Source organism: Rhopilema esculentum, chromosome 16, assembly GCF_057945365.1.
Source record: "Rhopilema esculentum isolate cy_ngs chromosome 16, ASM5794536v1, whole genome shotgun sequence".
NCBI classification, from domain to species: Eukaryota; Metazoa; Cnidaria; class Scyphozoa; order Rhizostomeae; family Rhizostomatidae; genus Rhopilema; species Rhopilema esculentum.
Window position 1 is genome coordinate 7,433,531 of NC_142830.1, and position 18,644 is coordinate 7,452,174.

Here is an 18,644-nt window from a genome sequence, read left to right on the forward strand (position 1 = left end):
TTCGATACCTTAATTTGAACAAATTTTAATCCACATCGCTCTTTCTTTGTTATAACGTGATCTTTGCCGTTATTTCCATGCCCTTCTTACATGCCACTTCCTGTTGATGACAAACATCTAACCCGCTTATTAATAGGGGTCAGCCGTCAAGCTAAGGGCCAAAAGGTATTCTTTTTGGTTTTCCCTCCTTTTGGCAACATGCAGTGTTATTAAGCTTCCAAATGCATTATTTGATCGCTTTACCGATTAATGATACCATTTCATTGGATTAGCTGTAATAATCTATAGGGGCTTAAGAGGCAGATAAAAGAGGTATGGCCAACCCATGCTGTCTGCTTTTAGGCATAGCTAGTTTTTGCATTTTTGAATGAAAGATGACAATAATGCATCCCAGCAAGATCAGCTCATGGCAGTAGACGTTTTAATTGTATTCAATGATCATTGGTGGATAGAGCAAAACCGTCATCGACGCTATCAAATTGATTATTTGATAATTATATAAGCTGCATAGATGGGATTTTCAATAATTAATTTGACAGCAAGGTGCCAAGTTGTGCAAACTATGAGTCCATTTTTAATTGCCTTAATAGTTTTATCGTTAATCTGCTAGGTATGAGGCTCAACCTTCTAGTTTTATCGACGTGCTTTTTCTGGAGGCAAATATATTGAACTTTTGCTCCTTGTATTTTGACGAATTTTTGTTGTGAAGCGTCACTTCAGCAACAAAAATTGAAGTACGAGATGTATTTTTGATTGCTAATTATCCAGTAACTCCATCCAGCAGTCCTCCAATTTTCAACAAAGAGTGTGTGATAACGAATTCTTTCTTTCTTTGTTTCTTTCTTTGTTTCTTTCTTTCTTTGTTTTTTTCTTTCTTTATTTCTTTGTTTGTTTGTTTCTTTTTTTGTTTCTTTCTTTGTTTCTTTCTTTCTTTCCTTTTTTGCTTCCTCCTTTTCTTCTTTAATTACTTCCTTCCTCCCTCTTTATCCTCTGCCTTTCTTTCTTTATTCCCTCTTCTTTTCCTTTGATCTTCCTTCTATCGAATTCATATTCTTTCGTCAATTTTCGCTGACATCCGTAATTGGTTTTGAAGTAAATATAACATGACTGGTTCTTTTAGGTGGCACACAGAATACGTTATTCTTTTTTCGAAAAGAGTCAACATTGGTTTTGTCATTTTTTATCAAGGTTAGAACAATGACCAATAGGAAAACATATAACAACCGAAGATTCAATTTGCTGAATTATGCTATTTATGTTCTGTGTTCACAACTGCGCCATATAGTCTGAATAAAAATTTGTAAAATGAAAAGGCAAAATTTGTTTTGTGAAGCACATCGTGATAAAATTTGAAGTTAAATGAATCGTGGAAGACATAAAAATGAAGATTATGATTGAATCGAAACCAAAAAATGAACTAGAGTGTCATAACGTCAGAACTAGAACTAGATTACGACGTTATCCAGTTTTTATTTGTTTGATGAACGAGGTTTTTCTCATCCTTTCTTACATTTCCTTGTGTCATTTGCCTCTTATTCCCCATTTTAACCACACCACAATACGAGACATTTTAACCTGTTCAAAATTCCCAATTCTGCACTTGAAAAACCAACCGTGAAATAAAATGCAAAGTCCTAGTTGTGGAAAAAGGCTCAGACATGATGATATTCACCATTTGTTATACCTGACATCCATTTGCAGGCCTTTTTCATTTGAAGTTAAATTTTTTGAAAACGTTTTCGTGTTGTGTCTGCAATTTTTGACTATGCTTGAATGTGATGAAGTCAGACAAGAGTAAAAGGGTGAAAGACTAATCGAACCATTTAGCAGCAGGTTCACTCTAATGTTTCCCTCAGGATAGCGAGAACTCGGAAATCAGTTTTATTAGAATGAATTTTTTGATTTGCATGTTGTGATTGAAGGCCCATCCGTTGGACATGCCTACAAAGACACGCCTGCCTAGACACGTCTGCAAAGACACGCCTACAAAGACATGCCTATGAAGACATGCCTACAAAGACACGCCTACATAGACACGACTACAAGGACACGCCTACATAGACACGCCTACAAAAACACGCCTACAAAGACACGCCTACAAAGACATGCCTACAAAGACATGCCTACGAAGACATGCCTACAAAGACACGCCTACATAGACACGTCTGCAAAGACACGCCTACAAAGACACGCCTACAAAAACACGCCTATAAAGACACGCCTACAAAGACATGCCTACAAGACACGCCTAGAAAGACACGCCTACATAGACACGTCTACAAAGACACCCCTACAAAGAAACGCCTACAAAGACACGCCTACAAAGACACGGCTACAAAGACACGCCTACAAAGACACGCAACAATCTCTTTGTTCATAAATCTCGAAAGTGGGCCTTGCCTTTGGTGTAGCATTACCCGAGTCACCCTGGGTACCAGCGCTACATAAATTGGAGGAAGAAAATAGAAGATAGAAGCGGAGTAGAAAGATGCTCCTCCGCTTCTCCGCTCCTACCCTCTGTTTCCTCTTTCGAAATTTTGTGACGCTGGTACCCTGAGTATACTTGAGTTAGCTTTACACCGTGACGTGTCTTTTGTAAAATGCACCATTGGCAAGTACCTCATTGGTACCTGAGCTCTCCTTTTCCCCTTTCAAGTAACAATTAGTGCGCTGCTTGTACCATACACTTATTTTGTTGTAGTTAGATCGTAGAATGGACTACCAATTTTCTTTAGATTTTTGAAAGTTACAGCTCTTCTGGGGAGTTCATGACCCGTTTTTGAAACATCGTTTCTTTTTTCACTGATATAATTCTACGTCATTCAATTACGTCACCAGTAATTACATGAGATATGCGGTGCATGCGTAATTTTACCTAATACTATAGTTTTTACGAATTGAACCTATTTTGATACGACTGAAATTTCAGTTTTTGATTTCCATCAAGTGTGTTCACTAATTGAAAATTGAAATTTCAGTTTTTGCAGATGCAAAATATAGGCTGCTCACTATATATCAGGGCCTCCTTTTTAGGTCTTGGTTCAGCCCTGGTTTAGCAGGGCGTCGTGTTAGAAAAAGCTTATTTTTAGTAAAACGAGGGGTGGTGTGGGTTGTGGGACAGGTACCATCTCGTTTGAAAAGATTGCAGCTGGTCCTAGTCAAAAGCAAAATGCTAAAGGTTCTGCTGTTATTATGATAATTATTTTTCGTCATAATATGGTTATTTCAATGCTTATGTTTCTCCAATGTTATTCATTAGGGCAGATGTCACCTTTGTAAGTATAAATTTGGTTTCTCTGGTCTATTGTATGCAAATGACATTTTCTACACCGCATTTAATTAGATTTCTCTCCATTGCAAAGTTTGTGAGCGGGCTTATGGCGTGAATAATACAACGTTTTTAAATGAGTTAGTGGTTCACCTATCAGTACCCGTGATCGATATACCCATTTAATAAGATTTTCTTTCAAATGTCGTTGTTGCTGTTTTTGTAACTAGGTTATTCATCAATCACAGTAAAACGTATAGACGACGATTTTGGGTATAGAAATGTTGCAAATTGTTGTGGTGTGTGTAGTTTTACACCGTTCACGTGAATCCGACTCTTCTTGCACTGGCGTGTGGTGGACCATGAAGCTAATATAAGAACGCTTAATCAGTAGTTTCTGCTATGCTCAAGTGTCAAATGCCATTGATTTTCCCAATCTTCCATGCAGTTCAGCATTGTCATCTTTTAACAGATATATTTCCATTTTTTTAGTCTTAAAACTTGTGTTTCTGTGAACTGTACCTGTTGCGCAATAAAGATATTGCAGGGCAGGACAAGTGACAAACTTGTCTGGAAGTCACTTTAACAAGGATTTAACTGCAAGAATAACGTTTTATCACCAAACTGCCTGTCTAGTGTTTGCGAGTGTCCGTTATCCCGTTTCTAGAGATATGTCCGTTATTCGGAGGTGTCCGTAATTGAGGTGTGCCCGTTGATGGAGGCTTCAGTACGACGTAGTTTTGACACAAGCCAATTTCACATCGTACGAAAAATCACGAAATTCGCAAAATATACAGTGTTAAAATCATTCTATAATTGCATTAACAATGTTCAAATTATTTCTTGAATATATAAATTTTTCTACCAGTCGCAAGCTTATGTTATGCTTTATGTTCTATGCTTCTGAGGTAAAAACCTGTTTTGTCGTTTTGTTGTTCGGCAAATTGGTAAGCGAAAGTTGAAGTTCAATCAGATTTTATGATTCAGTAATAATATGATTCAGTAGTGAGGTTTTCTACGTTGTAGACCAAATTTCACCAGGATGCTGAAATTACGTCATTGAAAATTCTCTAAACCCAACCTCTTCCTGATCATCATTTGCAGACGTAAGTTCGTCATGCTGATGCAATGCCTATGTAAAACTCCTATGCAGCCCTACCCATGTGGCGAGCTCTATGTGTGAAACCGCAAAATGAATTGGTTTTTTTCTTAATAATTGTTCTTATCATCTGGTTTTGTTGGTTGGCTGATAGTTGTCAGCCCCAATTATTGAAGCAAAAGGCAAAAGCTTCACCAACAGTTGCCACTGATTTTACGGTCACTGAGTGCTCTATCAACATCAAAGATGTCCATAGGCAGTTCCTCTCAGCCTGTTCTACTTCATACGTTATTTTCATCTCAATCAATTTTTTTTGAGATTCTTGCATTCGAAAAGTACCGTGACCCTGGAACCAACTGACTTCTATCGAGCTAGGTAGGGCTCCTCCTCATTGCTCCGGATAGAGTGCCCTTGGATTTTGTTTTCAGTTTTTGGAGGACTGGGGAGAACATTGCCTCCAGTACTGGTTTGATCGTTGTCTTTTTACATCATGTTTCTTCTAAACCAACTGACATGGCAGATTTGCGAAGACTTGCCACAAGGCACACCCATTCTTCCTTTCATAAAACAGCGCTCCGGAACTCGCCATGTGTGTTCCCACTGTAATTTAATGTCTTTCAGATAAGACCAACCGAAGAGTTACAACACCAGCAAATGGCATTGGATTGAGGGGATATAGAATACAAACGGGTAATCATATAGACTCAAAACCGAGATAAAGTCTCGATCAAGTGTGCTTGCAGTCCGTCGCTGGAGTCTTCCTGTATAACGTGATCTGCACACAACCTTCAAATGTCGCTGGAACAGCTAAGCATGTCGAAATCGTACACTTCCAATTTAGAGTTGTTCTGCTTTTTTATCAGTCCGAAGTGTAAGAAAAATCACTATAGACTGAAATATCAAAATCTTCTCTCGCGGAATTCATTACCGAGCTATGGTTAATTTCACTACATATTCATTTTCGATGACCATTCTTGTCTACTTTTAAGCTCCAGTGGAAAACACATCTTATACTTGGGTACTTTGCTTCGGGGATTTAAAGCCAGTTCGGAAAAACTAAATAAAAATGCCGCATCATCGTATTCTATATTTTAGGCCAAACTTTTGTTGACATAAAAAGTCTTCCCTTCTTGCTACCCAGATTTTTACAGAAGTAATCGCCTAAAACGGGATATCTCACTATAATTGGTATCTCATTCTTAGCAAGTATTTATTTGATTTTTTTCTGCTTTATTACGTTCTATTCATTTACGAGTTAATACTTTTTCAACTTGAATCTTCATTTCATGGCTAGCAAATATTACGTCATTTCTTTTGGTGTGTGATGCAGTTGCCCTCCCTGATTAGGCTCAATGTTTCAAGTACAAAATGTTAATCGCTAAAAAGTATTTCAAAATTGGTGGCCTTAATTGCAAGGATCGTTATCTGATTGCCTCACGACAACAGTGACACGAAACCCTAGGCGCCAACTCCACTGTTAGTAAACTGATTCGGCAGTCATTGACCCAGTGTTGTGGCTGCAAGAAAGAATACATGCTCTACTTTCATGGCGACTTACTAGACGAAGGAGAAGCTGGAAATTCGTATTCATGGCGATTATCTTAAAAATTTTAATAAATTTGCAAGAATTTTAATAATTGAATTCCGTTGTTTGATTAGAAGAGGCGCCCCTTGCCCTTAAACGAATGAAGAGACCCGCACCTATTGCACGGGAATTCTCTCTCCCCTCCTCTTCGCATCGAGACTCACTGTACCAGCACAGGCTAGTTCATTCTAATTGAAGATACCTCCTGATTGGCTGCCTCTATCCAGCGCTCGGGTGATCTCCAATTAGAATAAATTAACTTGTGCTTGCACAGTGATCCTGATGCACTAGGGTTTCGTGATGTCATCTTGTCAAATCAATAGGCTTGCAAAACAACAATGATGCAACATTAAAGAATTTCTCAATAAGCATGGCAACACTAGTAATTGAACATTGGGTAATGTGGGAAAAATAACACAAAGATCAAGACAAAATGTGTGTGGCAAATTGTGCTTGGTTTTCTAATGGTTTAAGATATGGAATTTTATAGAAAGAAGTGTAGTTTTGTGGACATCTAAATTATTGATAAAAATTTAAGAGCACAAGACTAATTACAAAAGAGAATTATTAACGAAAGTTGACCAGTGCAGTTACTAAAAATGCAGGCATTTTTCAGAGTAAAGAAGCCATAGAAACTTGGGCAAAGAATTGGGTAAAAACCTTTTCTTGTAACAAAAATAGACTGCTAAGGCTAGTCAACTTCTTTCTGGATGCTAACTCTCTTAAATGCATCATATCTTTGGGCATATGATAATTGCATTGCTTTAGAGTAAAATATTTCTACATCAATGTCAAAGTTTGTACATCTGTTTTGGATTTGTTGTTCATCATTTGGAAATACATGGAAGAAGAATTACTTTGGGATGACTGTTTATTTAGTAGATCCATTAAATTTAGATTCGAATTTTCTGAGGCCTGACACTTTAGAAATAAACTGCCCTTTGCTTAGCTTTCAGAGGCACTTTCTTTTGCCAAGAAAATGAATAGAATTTTTTGGCTTAATAATCTTCCTTTCCACAGGAATGTTAACCAAAGTTAGCTTCTTATCCAACCCATAATTCCATCAAAACTTAGTCTAGATAATAGGCTCAATGAAATAAGCAAACTAATGCATTTCTTAATCTTTTTTCTTGGTGAAAGATTACTCCATAACTCCTATTCCTGTCATACTACATTACATCATACCAATTACTACATTTTAACATGCATTAAAAAACAGATTTTATCTGCCTCTACTATGTGTACTAACATAATGTAAAAGCATATTTTATCGGACAGCATTTTCATGTCCTAGTACCACCTTGTTCAAATAAATATCTATCAAGGATTTTGACTTCTGGTGTTGCATTCTCAATAAACCTTGTTCGTTATTGGCTTAGTATTAATGTAACAAAAAAGGAGATGCATCTCCAAAACAAGAGTGCAGTGTATGACAATAGGCCCACATAGCTCATGATTAACCACATAAAATTTTTCAAAGATGCAACATTTCTAATGTAATGCAAAATGGAACACAACAAACCACCATAGCACAAACCTTCTCACCAAAGGCTGTCACAACATTTCCTATTCTGCTAGGTAACAACACGAGTAACAAGACTGTTAGAAAGTAATGACTTCTCTAACTGTTAAAATCTCTCTTAACCTTTTTTTTACAGTTTGTTTTTTAGATTAAATTTCAGCAAAAGTGAAATTCAACTTGCAAATAAATAACATGTTATCTAAAACAAATCAAGTAGCTATTCAAACAAACTAAAACAAAGATATGCAACCACTGAATCATTGAAGGAATATTCTAGTTCTTGTTAAATTCAGAACAGTATAATCTTTGTGAACTTTACATTTAAAGTACATTACACAAAAACAGAAAGAAAATGGCGAGGTATCGGTTTTAAATTAAGTATTTTAGCAGCATCCAGAGGGGCCAGTCTGCAAATAAACCAAACTTTTTGCAGTAATTTACCAACTGAGCCGCTAGGCCCAGTAGCAGCAGCACAAAAAGAACCCCTATATAAAATTGATCAGCAGTACCTTAAAGTCTGACCCTCGCTCTTTCAGCAAGGTTCAGTCAGCAAAATGAAACAATTCTTTTGCCACAATAAATGTCGATGTTTGTATTTTGGGATCTGGTTCTGGCGCCCAGGCCCTCTCGGCAGACTTGTAATTAAAACCATTCTCTAGTCAGCGTAAAAAATACTCCTCGATGGTATCCAAATCACAATTGGTCAATAACTGTTTCAATTCTTCCAATACATCCATACTTGCAATGAGTTCTTGTGAAATTATCAAGCACATACACATATCATTACCAAGCACTGCCACTGCCACTGTAGTCTGGAGTGGAATGTGGATTCTAGATCACACGGGGTTGGTGTTCCCTGTCAAATTTCCATGCAAATTTCGCTTTTTTGTGGACCAGCCCACCAACTTCTTAAGATTCTCAAACTGTGACATAGGCAAGACTTCATAAAATATATGTTAAACATATGCCAGATATACCCTATTAAAAGTGAATGATTTTAATACGTCATTCTGGCGAAATTTTCCTCTCGTTAAAATCTTTCAGGTCGACCTCTTCTCAGGGACAAAAATGAATTGAAATTCTCTGCGTACGCATGCAGAAACTGCGTGCAACTTTTTAAAAATGCGAAGGAACTTCTCTAAATGCATGGCAATAGTCGATAAACATTCTCAAAATCATGCCTAGATACAGGACGCGGCGCGGCCTCTCCTGGGTACTAGGTTGAATGAAGGAGAATTTGGTTTTTTATCGGAGAAGATCTAAAAATGTTTCGCAAAGGCAGAACGGAGTAAAATATATCAAATACGGCGATGGTGTAGAAATAGATACCTTAAATAAATAATAAAAAGATGTATGCCTATCTTGAATCTTAAATCTGAGCTCATTCATTACTTTAAGCATTTTAATTAGAATAATCAAACTGGGAAAATTTGACATTCTCAATTGAGAATGTTGAGAATGTCTCGATCCGCCCCTGATTTTAAAGAAAGGAAACTATACACTGTGCACAATAACGATGGTATCTTCCATACATAAATGATAAAACTTGCGAGAAAAGCATATTTTCTTTTAATCTGAATTGGTATTAACACTTTCTATGCGGAAATGACAGTGTGTGTAGCATTGGTGTATACCCGATCTTGCTTGTTTACAGTCACACATTGAAATGAGGAATAGATCATGATTCGCCCTAATCTTTCCTGTCAGGTCACTTCAATATTGTGCTCTGCCGTGGCAAAAATGGCAAACAATATTATAGCGGACAGCTTATTTGAGTGCATTATCGCTTGTTTTTCAACTGTTGCATTGTCCAAACCAGAGCAGTGCGTTGATCATCCGATCTATAGGATAAATCTAATACGAGGTTTTTTCTAGTCTGTTGACTCTTGTTATTGCATTATGCATGAATTAGGCATTATGGACGTTCTCCGATTATTTATGTCATGGTTACAGAAGATGTATCATTAAGTGTAGCAGAGCTTAACCTTAAGAAAATGGATATGATTCCTTATCGCTGGTGCCAATCTCTATCTTCCTCAATTATTCATTAGATCCTTTTCTTTAAACGATGAAATTCGAATGTCTAAGCTCACTTTTAAAAGTAAATCAAATTATTCTAGCCAAGTGGTTAAAGCTAGCGAACAACTTTCTCTGCCTACCGCAATACAACTTGTCAGCATTGAAGGTTTACATGTTTTCTATACCATTATGTTATCGCTCTTCAGCGGATTTTAATTCTGTGTTTTCGAAATCAGTGATAAGGTCTCTAACAAACGCGGTGTTTGATTTTCTCAAGATTTTTTCAAGTCTCGGGCGATTTTTACTAGTAAAGGACACGATCTCAACGTTTTGTGAATATTTGTTTGCGTCTGTCTCATCTGCTGTTAGTTTAATCATTTTGTTCCATTTACTGTCCTGCCATTTTCCTTGCCTGTCTAAATATTCCTCATGATTTGATTGTTTCTGTTTCCTAAAACGTGGTTATGCCAGGCTTTTATTTGTAAGGTATCTTCATCGATTTGAAACGGTTTGCTCTGGTATCAAAGTGCATTTGCCAAAAATGTCTGTTTCGTCGGTCGTGAAAGCTCATTACTGAAATCTCATAGCTTGACCTTCTAAACTGAAATACAATATCGAAAATTTTTATTGGCAACTGATCTAGATATTCCAACACTCGCAGTAATAGAAGCCTGACGCTTCTCCCGTGTAAAGCATGAAAATTGCATAACAAGACTAGCAGCAGCAGCAACAACAAGAAAGCTCCCGTTGTAAGACACTCAGGGAGAATCAAACACAGAGCAACCCCTTATAAAATCGCTTTGCAACACGGGGTTAATAAAAGGGTGCCCTTTTGGTAAATTTAGTATTTATAATCAAGATTGATTGGGTTGGACACTGGACACCCCTTTGGAACTACTAAGGCTTTTTTAACTTATTAACTAGAGGGGCAGTTGCCCTTCCTGCCCCTGTGACTTTTTATTGTTTCAAACAATAGGCAATTGACCACCTCTTCATATAAACAGAGACCGGTCTCCGCAGGAAATTTTATTTCGAACCCTCTTTTCACGACCACACAGTCACATGTTAGACAATTTATACAACAGTTGTACTGTTTTTGCTTGTTATTTGTTAGCATTTAGTTTTAGCGGTTAACTTACTGGAAAATCGTTTTCATTTTGAAAAACTTGCATTGTTTTAGGGCTATAAGTTAAATGAATTATAACATAATCTAATGTATCTTGGAATCTGTCCATATGAAACCAAAAACCAGTCCGTTTTCTTTCTTTGATTAAGAATTTCAACACAAACAGTTACATTCAGAGTTAAGTTTCCGTTCTGGCTCTCCTGGCTCTCTATGTAGGGAAGAAGCAAGGTGGGTGGGGGTTGGGGGTCATTTTTGGAAATTGTACCTATTTTTAATGCGGGTCGAAAACATTAATAGCACGACTGATTAGTTTCATTTTTGCGAATGCGGATTGCAAGTAGCACGAGAAGAAGAACAACGCACTTGAATGGTACCTTCTTTTCGTTCTACAGTATTTAGCCCTTTTGCTTAAGTGAAATTCGAAATACTGTAGAGGTTACATTTTTTTCCGTACTACTTTCATACCTGTCCCTCATATCTTTATACGATCGGTTTTCCGGGGCATAACATATCACACAGTGCTACGTCACTGTGCTGCCCCACGTTCAAGGTTTCTACGTCACTTTTTTCGGTGATCTTACTGAATTGCATAGACATATTTACGTGCCAAGTTTTTATTCTCTCCTGACTAATTAAACACAATATTCCGCTTTCCGGATTAACAGAAATTTAATGCAACATTCATGATGTGATATCCATTGAGGTACTTTCACAATGCGACAAAAACATTTCATTATGAGCTAAGTTTTACTTTTTTGCACTCTTGTTAAATAAAACTTTAAGTGGTTTCTTGTTCATGGTTTTTGGCTTGTGGATGACTGGGTGTTGTTGATACTGCTCAAGCAAAAGTTTCTTAAGTAAACCTAAGAATGGCGAACAAGTAGTGTCTATATGAACAAACTATCTTTCGAAAAGAACGAATCAGACGTCTAGCTGAAAATAAGGCTCGGTCATCATATATTCGGTTTTAGGAAAAACAAGTCGTGTCATAAATTTTGCAGGTTAGTTTAATGAAGTAATTGATGCCAGTTATTCGATGTTTAGAGGCAAAGATTTCGTAATGCTGGATTTGCTATTCAATTAAAGCCAAAGAGAGTTTTTTAGAGATTTCTTACGTTAGGCTAGTGTGATTCCAAGCTGTGTTATAATTGCTTTTTTCTCGTTTAGATTAATTGCGAACAGGACAAAGTTGCTTCTTCTGGTTTTTGATATGCATTTAACTGTGGTTTATTGATAGTTGATGCAAGATTTCTATTTTAAGGGTCTCTATCATGTTCAATAGAAACACTTTACCACTTGATATTGCAAATAAGAAGAAGATATGAAATTATCTATAACACTTTTATCGTTTTTGTAACTACAATCGACTTATCTCATGATTTTTTATATTCCCTAAGAGATCGCTCTTATCATTGCAACCTACGCATAATTTGCGTTTTCACTGTTTTTCATAGATAATTGGTCTTGATACGTTGTGGTAACATCTTTAAGATATAGGGTTTTTTTCAAAATTAAGATGCGAGCAATTATAGCTTTGAAATATTCTCATTGGTGCTGCATCTGCTTAACATCCTCTCGTTATAAACTAGATATAATGTGGTACAAATTTTAATCAGAAAAATGTGGTGTGTTATCTGTGAAGCGTGTCGTAGGCTAGGAATGACTTCCAATTATGGTGACAAGGAGGCTCTTTGGGGGCATGTGTGTACACCTTGCTGACCAGACCAACAGAAACCATTGTATGGTTTGTCTCGTACTAGGGCTTACTTGTTATTTTAGAAAGTGTAGTAACGGGTAGGAGTGTTCCTCGTATTGAAAAGTAACTGAACTTGACAAGAACTTTAACATAGCTTCTTGATCGCGACTTTATGTTTTAAGGAGAAAAAAGGCTCGTGGGCACTCTTTAACCAGTCGATTTTAAACAAGGGTTTTCACCTAGGTTTCACTCTCTCATAAGCCATCCATGACGAGGATTGTTTTTCACAATAAACTTAATGTTTTTCACAATAAACTTAATGTTTTTCAATTGTTCTATGAAAGACAGAGCATGTTGCTAGCCCTGTAAAAGGCCTGAAGCTATTCCAGTAAAGGCGACAATCCAAGGGTTCTGAGTTTAAAGATATTGCTAAAAAATGAATGCTCAGATACGCCTCCAAAGATGGATGCAAACTTGGGGAGTTTATTTAAATTGCGGTTCTATTGTTTAAACTGCATCAACTTTTGATTGATCCAAAAGCCCATACTCCCGATAGTTTTTCTGGAGATTTTTTAAAGCGAGGAAGATATGAGTGGTATTTTTACAAGAAAATATGAGCATAGATTATTGAAGTATACATGCCTGCAATTATTACTAATTACTCCAACTGTGACGATTAGCTGTTGCGTTGCGTTGACTGCATTTGCCTTGTTGATGTCAGAAGGCCTTCAGCTACAATACACAGAACTTAGTCATTACAGGGCCTACGTCATTGAGGCTTTAATGACTGATAAGGCTGTAGCAAAATGGTTTCACGAGCAGATTCATATCTTGCTTTGACCTTTGTGTGCAAGGGGTTAGTTTAATTCGCATTTATATATCATGAGAAGTTCGGATCAGGCCTTGTTGTTTGAATTTCTGTGACTCTTTGGCAGGTACCCATGTTCATTTAGAGGATATGTTTTTTTGCAAAAATTCGTTAACGAAGCAGGCCAGCACCCTATGTCTATGTAAACTGATGTCTCCTACCAATGCAAAGAGAATTGAGTAAATAGCATCATGCTGTGTTCACTTTGAAGAATTAACGTCTCTTGCAGTGGCCCTCGCAAGTGCCTCGTAGAATTGCAGTTTGTAGAATTTATTCCGGTTGTTTTAGACGCTCGAATAGTTGGCAGGCTAAAAGTTGCAGAGATGAGTTAACTAGATATATATCATATGAAAGTATTACTAAAAGGAGCCAAATATTGCTTAAGTTTTCTTTAAATAAACTAAAGTACTATATCCTCTAGAAAGAATTATATACCTCTCCGTGATCAATGTTCTAAGCACAATTGGCAAATATACTTCTGGTTTACTTCAAATCTCTTCAATGTATGCAAAAAGAGAATGTTGTCCAGAAGAAAGCGATATCTTGAAATTGCTCGCCCTTGTTTACTATCGAAAGTTCATTAAGTTGTGTCTTTTGTATGTCTCACAAAGTGCGTCTTTATTTGTCAACAAGATTCTGAATGCAAGCTTTGTGCTAACAACAACAGCTAGACAATTCTAAGAATATAAAAAGTATATGAAAAGCCTAGCTCGAGACCAAAAAGCTAACAGTTCGTTGGTCAGTGAGCACTGTCATTCGCGTGTTGTTGGATTCTCTTAAGAGGGTGTCTTGCTGGTGAAGACAGTGTAGTGAATTGACAATGCTTTGCTCTGTGTCGATGGAAATAAACAGGTGAAGGTAAATGGTTGCACGCTCTCGTTGCGCTCAAACTGCAGCATGTGGGCTGAGCTGTCACTGGCTACCCACACATGGGGCGCCATTGTTGCATCTGAAAGTTCAGCATCGTTTCTTGTGAGAAATAGCTTTGAAAGTCCTGCACTGTACGGTATGGTTCTTGTGTGGCAAGTCATTGTGGGAAAATTGTGTGTCTGCCAGCATACGCCTCTTCAATTTTTCATTTAAGAATAGATGCTAGTCCCCTTTCTGTTCTGCTCTCTTTGGATAACTGTGGCAGTCGTTATCAAGCTGCGACAGTCAGCAAGTTACTGAGCATCGCTAATGGTTGCTAATCTCTTTTCTTGTAAGCTCAATAGCTAACCATTGCTTTAAACAAACTAAGCCCGTTATCTGCGAAAAAGGCTCGTTGTTCCAACTGCAAAAGCACCCTTTGGTGACACTCTTAATGGCTTTAGATTTTAGAAAAAAACATGCGAGTTCTCTGAAATGAAAATGAAGAATGTCCGTTGATTTTGAGTATTTCTTTTGTTTTCAAAATGAAAAAGAAAAATTGACTGCAACCCGATGTTCTCAAAATCAATAATAGCTAATTAGACTTTATGCAGAATGGCTTTGGTGTGTAGAAAATGACGTCTCTAAGCTGCAACTCCAAGTTTCACGCTTAATCTGATCATCAGACAACTTTCCTTACCATTGGCTTCTAACTGGTATTGCCAGATCTAAAGCTTACAGAATATCAATCATGTAATTTTTGAGTGTTTGTGCTACGTTTAGAAAAAGACGCATGGGTTGTGATTAGTAGAATCTTAGGCCCATATTAGGTGCATTCAATGCAAGTATCGAACAAGAGACAATTCTATGTGTAGTAAACTTTTTTCAAAAACTTGTCTTCGTCTCTTTTTGTACCTCTTGTTTGCCTTTTGGTAGCATTACGTCAAAGGAATCAAACCTGTTTGAGTATCCTCCAACTACTAGAAAATAAGGCTTGTAGTATTCACAACAAGGCTTAAATTGATTGAAATTAAACTAACAATTTGAAAAATAGCTAAGTTGAGAATTTTGCGTTTATTAAAGAACGAAACACCAAAAATTCCTTGTCCGAAAGTCCAGGGAGTTGAAACGTCTTCCTTGCTCTTAACTTCATATTGGTAAATAGATTCCAAATTTCAACGTTCAGTCCATCCCAACCCTTTACCTGGTTTTTGTTTTCTCATATAACTTTTCTTGTTAACTATCTTTTTAGTTATGCTTTTTGATCAACGGTGGCACTTGACGGTTGCATTTTGCTCCTCAAACAGCACACTTCAACTTTTATCAACGATTATGGTTCGTTCAACCTAGGATATAATACAATGTTGCAGTATTGTCTGATGTCATAATAGCGCTTGTTTTGAACACAAGTTGGTCATCGCTTATTGAAAGCACGTAAGACGTTAAGCAACTAAATGGCTTAAAGGTTTTTTTTGCTTAAGGATAATTTCACTCATCATAATTAAATTTCGCACCAGTTTCTGAAAGACCTGATATCTCGACCAGTTTGTTTTAAGAATGTGCAACCAATGTTTGCTTAGCTGCTGCATAGTTTTAAGCACTTGTCTAGCATTATTCCAGATTGCTGATGATAATGAAAAACTTTTCTTGACTTGTACAAGAATAATTCTTATGTCCTTTAATAGCGTGTTATTGTAAAACCAGGACAAGCTCATGTCATAGCGAGGTCATAAAAACGAGAACGAGGATTGCATTAGGCTGATTTTCGTGCTGCAATACACAGTCCACAGCGACACAAATACTGCAATGATCATTTTAGTGCTCTAAGTGCTGTGTTCTCCATTAGAGTAGGGTCTTACTTTAGGCCAAGACTCATATCGTATTTGGGAAATGAGGATTCTGTATTTGGGATTCCTAATCATATAAGGGCGTGAAAAATATTTAGGATTACATTGAAAGAATAAGAGCATAAAAATTTCATTGTACGTGGTCTTGAATCAAGTTGCCATTTCCCAAGTTCAATTTCATATTTTAATCCAGCCAGAGGGGTTTGCCGACTAGTTTTTTCAAACTTTCAAACAAACGTGACTGTATATGGAGAAATTATTATTTATGCTTTATTGCTTCTATTTTTCAATTGTGTCAGTTGGTCTTTTCAGGAACAAAGATCACCTTCGATATATTTTTTCTCGACTTTGTATCATTTATAAGAAATAAGATACAATGAGACTGTCTATTCTATTTGCTGACAGGCTGCAATTGGTTGTTTGCTGGTTTCATATATTCTGTACCATACTTTCAAGAAAAGCAAGCTTGGTTCGTAATGGCGAGATACCAAGATTCTATAGCGTTTATAGAGTCTCTATCAGGACGAATAATGATTCTTTTAGAAACACAAAGTTATGAAGGACCTTTATGCACTATAGTAATATTGTATATATAAATGTGGCAATCTTTGATTGTTTAGTGCTTCTTCAGAGGTACAGTGCTGTGGCTTTTCTGAGTCTTTATGATCGTACTCCACTCACTTTAGATATTAAAAACTTGCATGGTTAATCATCTAACAATCTTGATCTTGATTTTGAATTTTTCCTGTCGCAGGACTGGAGGGAGGATGTTGACGATCTTCTTCGTTTTGACTTGCCTTGTTATTTATTCGAACGCCCACCGGAAGGAGAAGAGGTTAAGTACGACTTTTAATAAATGTACAATGAAACCGTTAAGATTACATTTAGAGGACTCGCGATGTCGTATTGATGGTCACCTACCTACCATCTACGGCTGCATCGGATCCTGCAGATCTGCAACGATTTCTCTCACGGACCGACTTGCTTTCGTGCCATATTGTCAGTGTTGTCAGCCATACCTGCTCTCAAGTGTCAATGCCACATTGGTTTGCAGTTTTGGTGGCATTGAGCGGAGAATACCAATCATAACCGCACGGCGATGTCATTGCAGAAAGTGCTTTTGATTACCTACCATTGGTAATGATCGTGGCTAGAACTACGGCACTAGCACTTGAAACCAGTGCAGTGATGAAATGAATCTTGTCAGTGCTTGGTCGATATTTGCATTGAGCAGGCATCCAAAGGCAAGCTTACATAGATTTGATGGCTGCAGCCTTATGATACGCGTACATAGCCAAGTCCAGCAGAACCATAGTATGTTATGAAACTAATACGAAGCTCCTACTAAGCGTGGGCGGTTGCCGTAATGTGAAATGAACAGCGTCAATCCTGTCAAAATGAAAATTTTCTGTATCATAACCTAATAAAGATTGCATATATATTTACGCTAAATTATTAGTTGCATACTTTTAAATGTTTCAGCCATTGCCGTGCAGATTAATTTTGACATAGTGGTATTTGCCCTTCATTTATAATGCCAACCTGGCAGAACAAATTCAGAATAGCTTTTCTTTTGAAATGCTAATACAGCATTATTATTTACTTATACTTTCCTACACTGTGTTAGCATTAGAAACCACGCTACCAAACTTGTTTCCTTCGAACTTCAGTTGTACTTCCTAACGCCTTCTAAGGATAACTTGTTAAGAGCCTAATTATTTAATAAGCAAAATGGCTATTTCTTGGAATGACTGACTGACTTACTTCTTTCTTCGATTTTCTGTTGTATTGGTAATCCTCTTCCTTGTAGAATTCTCTTACTAATCGTAGTATCCCACAAGAGCCTAGATGATAGCTAAGATATTAGTAAGATGGTCATTTGAACTAGCCTTTGTAGGGGAACTCTATTACATTACATTCATTCAACACGATGAAAGTTCTGATATTCCCTCATTGATGGCTTCTTGTGCGGTAAAATGTATCAGAAAACCTATGCCGCAAGGTGTTGGAAGTCCACGATAATTTGCAAATAGTGTCTCTGTCTAATGATCTAACATGATCTAATAAGTGATACCTCTAATTTAGCTCCTCATATTTCATAATGTTTATCTTATTAATTCTGGCTTCCTTTGTCTTGGTAATCGTGATCATAATGTGACTATGTTAGTTAGATTTAGGTGATCCTTCAATCTTTATGTTATGCTAATTACAGCCCTGACTTGTTTGCCTGGGTTACTTGGACGTGATTCTTGCCTAGCGCAACCATCACCTTGTCTGCCCACTCAATATAAAAAGAAGAGCTTAGAATATATTCCAGCCAAAATTCGTTGAGTAAAGTTTAATGTAAACCTCAATTTGTAACTTGAAAATAGATATTAATTAAACTGTCGCCTTCATGTTAATTAAATTATTTACACATACAGAATTGGATTTTTGCGTATGGTTTTCCTGGTTAAAGCTCTTGTACCAAATAATGGCTGCCTTGGGTGGCCTGGGAAAATTAGATTAGGCCTACACCTCAACACTACTTATTGCAAGCAATTTAGCCACAATTGTTTATATACATAAAAGCTGCCCCACGGATGGCTAAGCTTTGGTAAACCTTTATTTTGTCAGCTTCTTCATTTAGTGAAAAATTATACAAAAACAATTTGGAAACTAAAGTTCTTTAATATATGTTCATAAAATGTCGGCAACTCTTTAACCGAGGGAGGGTAAAGTTTCACTGCATTTCTTTTATTTGATGCTTTGACTTCAAAACAAAA

General features: G+C 37.0%; 1 protein-coding gene across 2 annotated transcripts in view; it reads left to right on the forward strand.

Moving 5' to 3' along the window:
* LOC135682744 (methionine aminopeptidase 1D, mitochondrial) overlaps positions 1-18,309 on the forward strand; it is a 51,749-nt gene extending 33,440 nt beyond the window's left edge. Inside the window, exons 10-11 of one of the 2 annotated variants that reach the window (XR_016144702.1) lie at positions 1,923-11,620; positions 16,634-18,309. Coding sequence is in view for 1 of the 2 variants with exons in the window: in XM_065197760.2 (XP_065053832.2) it covers positions 16,634-16,732 (99 nt within the window). In the remaining variant the exon portion in view is untranslated. The remainder of the gene's footprint in view (positions 1-1,922; positions 11,621-16,633) is intronic. The other variant, XM_065197760.2, reaches the window with a different exon arrangement.
* The last annotated feature ends 335 nt before the right edge of the window (positions 18,310-18,644 follow it).